This window comes from Corapipo altera, unplaced genomic scaffold (assembly GCF_003945725.1).
Source record: "Corapipo altera isolate COAL_440 unplaced genomic scaffold, ASM394572v1 343, whole genome shotgun sequence".
Taxonomy (NCBI): Eukaryota; Metazoa; Chordata; class Aves; order Passeriformes; family Pipridae; genus Corapipo; species Corapipo altera.
In genome coordinates, this window is record NW_020884913.1 from 6,322,407 (window position 1) to 6,326,938 (window position 4,532).

Below are 4,532 nucleotides of genomic sequence, written 5' to 3' on the forward strand. Positions count from 1 at the left end.
AAAAAAGAAAAAAAGAAAAAGAAGAAGCAGGAACAGACATCCCTCCACACAATCCAGGCTGTGGTAACTTCAATTTTACAGTTTAATGAAATTTTACAAGTATCGGAGACTTGAAAGCTGAATTCTCTGCTTCCCATCTCTCCTCTCCATCCCAAACTTTGCTCAGGCCAGGCTGAGTTATTACCCAGCCGGTTAACATATTTATCATTCCTGCCTGCCCCAGTCCAGTGTACCCCCTGGATCTCTGCAGAGAGGGATTGAAAACCTTCTTTCTTTTAACCTTCTTTCTTTTTTTAATAAACACATTTAATTAAAAATGTTGTGAATACTCAGCCATGAGTATGCAGGAGAAAGTCAACACTCTGGCACCCAGCTCCTCCTTCCAAATTGCTCCCGTAGGTCCCCTGAGCAAGGAGGAGGCTGGAAGACCAAGGTGACCCTGGAGAGGGACTGGGAGGGGTTCCCTTCCCCATGATGGGGTTCAAGAGCTGCTGGAGGCCCACGTGCCTGGAGAGAAGGTGGGCAGTGCCTGGGCAGGGCCTTTGCAGTGGGTTTCCCCAGCCCTGCCTGGGTGGGCACTGCCATCAGGGTTAGTGACGTGCTGCGGGTTTGGGCTGGGGATAACAGAAGGATGAGCCACCCAGGTCCCTCTTGCCCTGCCACATCCTCACGTGCCAGAGGTCCCCTCATGTGACAGAGGAGGGCAGCGAGCCAAGGTGGCTGGGAAAAGCCCCTGGGCTTCAGGCTGTCCCCAAAGCTGGTGAGCCTGGGGGCTGTCCCCAATTCCCCAAGGACATGCTTGTGCTTGCTGGGGACAGCAGCCCTATTTGAGCTCTCCTGGGCTTCCCTCTGCAGCTCTGAGCAGCTCATCCCAGTGATGGAGACTCCTTGACCTGTCCGAGGGGCCAGGAGCTCAGCCCTCTGCCCCGCTTGGAAAGCAGTAGCATTTCCGCTCAGAACCTCCCCCAACAAGTGACTTGTCCAACAAGTGGCATCTCCATCCCTCTCCTGTGCCTGGTCCTCAGCACTCAGGGACACTTGACCTGCTGACTCCATGTGCGCTCAGCCCCGAGGGACTCAGGAACCAATAAGAGCTGCAGAAGGGTAGGGATTGAGAAGACTTTGCCCTTGAGCCAAGAGGAGCCTCAGGTGCCAGGAGCCCAACAGGTACCTCCCTGCTCCCAAAATGTCCCCGGGCTCTCCCCCAGAATGGCTCCTTCCCTCTGCCACCCCTGCAGCTGTGGCATTTGTGCCCAGCCAAGTTATTTCCTCTTCCAGCCCTTCCCCACCGCCTGCCAGTGCCACTCTTCTCCCAGTGGGATCCAGCATCCCTGCAGACCTTGTTCGTGCAGGGTGGAGGCTGTGGAAAGCCCTGCCCAGCTCTGCAGGGAGAGGGGCTAAGGCAAGAGGGCTCCAAATCTCCTACCTGCCAGGTGGGATCGGCGTGCCGGAAGTAGCAGAAGTTGTCCGTAATCCACTTGTAGATGGCAGAGAGGGTGATTTTGGGTTTGTTGCTGGCTTCCATCGCCATGCAGATCAGGGTGGCGTAGGAATAGGGTGGCTTGACGTGTGGGTTGGTCTTGTAGTCGATGTCCCCTGCGAGATGGGGGGGTACAGCCACGTCGTGGTGCATCGTCGAGGAGGTGGAGGAGGAGACGGGCGTGCAGGGGGTGTGACGGGTGCCCTTGCACGCCGGGTCAGCGGCCAGGGGCGAGCAGGGGGACTCGAAGTCGACCAGACTGAACAGACTCTCACTCATGGTGTAACAGCCCTGGGGGTCCGAGCCGGGGTATAACTGGGGCAGGCCTGTCTGGGCGACTGTGAAGTCGCTCAGCCAGCGGAGGTCTGGCAGGCTGTCATCCAGGTCTTCCTCCACACACTTCAGTTTGCCCTTTGCTTTCAGCGCTTGGCTCGACCACGCCATGCCTCGGGGTTGCACGGGGTGCGCGGGGAGGGGAGGGAAGGGATGGGATGGATCCTGCAAGAGCAACAGGGAGAAGGCTGATGTTCTCTGAGTCACTCTCTGGCAGCCAGGCAGGGCCAGGCCTGGGTGCTCCTGGTGCTGCTGAGCGAGACCCATCCCTGGGGTGCTGTGCAAAGGAGCTGCAACACCTGCCCCAGGGGGGCTTTAGCAGCCCTGAGCCTTGGGGAAATTCCCTCAAAACCCTACACTCCAATGTCACCCAAAGCCCAGTTGGCTGGCGCTGCCCAGCAAGCTTTTGGCTGAACAAAGAATTAAAAAAAAAAAAACCCAAACAACAAAAAAACCACCCCAAGCAACCAAAATCCCTCCCATCCCACAAAGTGAGGTTGTTTCTTGGGGACACACAGCTCTGGGTACCTGCTGCTAGCAGGACTAACTCTGGGTCCCACACCTCGACAAAATACTTTAAAGTTTCCCCCCCTCGCAGCCAACTTCCCTCGGTTTGAGGCTATTTCTGCTTCTACCTTCTCCTGGTACCCAGAAATAACTCGGGGAGCTTGGGGGGCGTTGGCAGAGTCCCACCCCAGGCACACCCACAGAAACAGCTCGGGGGGCTTGGGGCGGGGTTGTCAGGGTCCCACCCCAAGCACACCCTCAGTCAGAGCGAGCCAGCAGCTTCAGGCTTTGGGGAGCCCCGGGTAAGGGATGCGGCGCCTGGCTCCGGTGCCAGTCTCTAAACCCAAAATCCCGTGGGTTTGGGCCAGGAGAGAGCGCCCGTGAGGGCACATGACAAGAGCCGCTCCCTCCGCGCAGACCTACCGCCCCTACCAGCGGCTTCGCCCGCGCTGCCCGTCCCGTCCCATCCCACCGCCCTCCCCGGCCCCCACCGCTCCCCCTTACCCCCGTCCCGGTGTCGTCCCCCAACCGCCAAAGTTCACGACAGAGCAAGAAGCTTCTGGAAAAACAGCAGTGGAGGGGAGAAAAAAAAAAAAAAAGAAAAAAAAAAAAGAAAAAAGAAAAAAAGCGGGGGGAGTGGGGAAGAAAGGGGAAAGAGAAGCCCTGAGGCTGCCGGGGTGCCCGTGCCGGCTCCGTGCGGTGTGCCCGGGCCGGGCCGTGCCCGCCGAGCCGCCGTGAGCCGCGGCCGCCCCGGCGCGGGGTTAAGTAGCGGCTCCGGGAGGCTTCGCGCGTTGCCGCGGCGACGGCCCCGCCCCGTAAACATCCTCCGGCCGCGCCATTGGCCCGCGCGTTGCCATGGGGACGGGGCGGGATTTTTGGGGGGGGTGGTACCCAGGGATGCTGCGGGATCCCCCACGGCCCGGGACGAACCCAGCGGCGGCAGCCCCGGGGAGATGAGGGAGGCTCCGGGGTGACCTTATTGAGGGTTTTCAGTACCTGGAGGGGGGCGACGAGGAAATGGAGGGGGACTTTTTGCGAGGGCACGCAGTGATAGGACAAGGGGGAATGGCTTCAAACTGAAAGGGAGTAGGTTTAGATTAGATAATAGTAAGAAATTCTCTACTGTGAGGGTGTTGGAACAGGTTGTCCAGAGAAGCTGTGGCTGCCCCATCCCTGGAAGTGTCTAAGGCCAGGTTGGATGGGGCTCGGAGCAACCTGGTCTAGTTGAAGGTGTCCCTGCCCATGGCAGGGGGGAGTTGGAAGGAGATGGTCTTTAATGTCCTTCTAACCCAAACCATTCTGTGATTCTGTGAAAACCTGTGTCCTGTCTCACAGGGGCAACCCCAGCCTTTTTCTTCCTCCCTGTGCTTCCATCCTGCTTCTGGCTCCCAATGCACCCACAGTGATGAGGGCAAAGCTGAAGGAGGCTTGGCAGACCCCAAAAATAAAAGATGGGGTCTGCCTTTATTTAATTCAAAAAATTACAGCCATAGGCTTCTATAAGAAAACCCTGGCCACCCTCCCTGCCATCCCAAGGGCTTTAACAGAGACCAGAGAGGGAATCCTTTGCAGGATCTTACCATCTGCAACCTGTCCCTGCAGCTTGTTTGGTCACAGGTTGGACTCAATGACCTCAGAGGTCTTTTCCAACCTGATTGATTCTGATTTTGATTCTGATTTAGCTGCAAGTTGCTCCTCCCCACCATCATCAACCCCCCTATTAAACTCAGATTATAACCCCTCTTACAGCTCTCCTCTTCTTCAAGACTTCAGCTCCCAGCACAAGTTTTCTTCCTCCACACTGGAGGGATTTCTCTTGCATGAGCTCTCAGCTTCTTAGTGTTTCTCTTCTCCTCCAGAAGTTCCCTCTGGGTGTCCTCATCTGTCCCAGCAGTACCAGCAGCCATCCACACCCCACACCAGGAAGGTGCCTCTACCCCTGGTCAGACTCTTCCCACAGAGCTTTTTGCATTTGTCCTGTCTCCATCCTGGGCTCAGAGGAGGCAAAATTTAGGATGGGTTGGGAATGCAGCTTCAAAGGAACCTTGGGAAGTGTTTTAGGACATTTGAAGCAGCTGGGCTGGCATGGGGGAGGTGCCTGGGTGACACTACAAGGTGGACACTTCGAGCCAAAAAGGGTTTCCACCCACCAAGCCCCACAAACCCCGACTGCCCTCAGCCTGCAAACCACAAAATGACTCCGGACACTTTG

The 4,532-nt window shown here is 57.2% G+C and overlaps 1 protein-coding gene across 2 annotated transcripts in view; it reads right to left on the reverse strand.

Moving 5' to 3' along the window:
* Positions 1-2,922, reverse strand: part of FOXJ1 (forkhead box J1) — a 6,807-nt gene extending 3,885 nt beyond the window's left edge. The window contains exons 1-2 of one of the 2 annotated variants that reach the window (XM_027654637.1): positions 2,825-2,922; positions 1,427-1,978 (exon numbers count right to left, since the gene is read on the reverse strand). In XM_027654637.1, the coding sequence (XP_027510438.1) occupies positions 1,427-1,924 (498 nt within the window). In that variant the 5' untranslated portion in view covers positions 1,925-1,978; positions 2,825-2,922. Of the gene's footprint in view, positions 1-1,426; positions 2,260-2,824 lie in introns of those variants that run through there. The other variant, XM_027654636.1, reaches the window with a different exon arrangement.
* Positions 2,923-4,532: the final 1,610 nt, after the last annotated feature.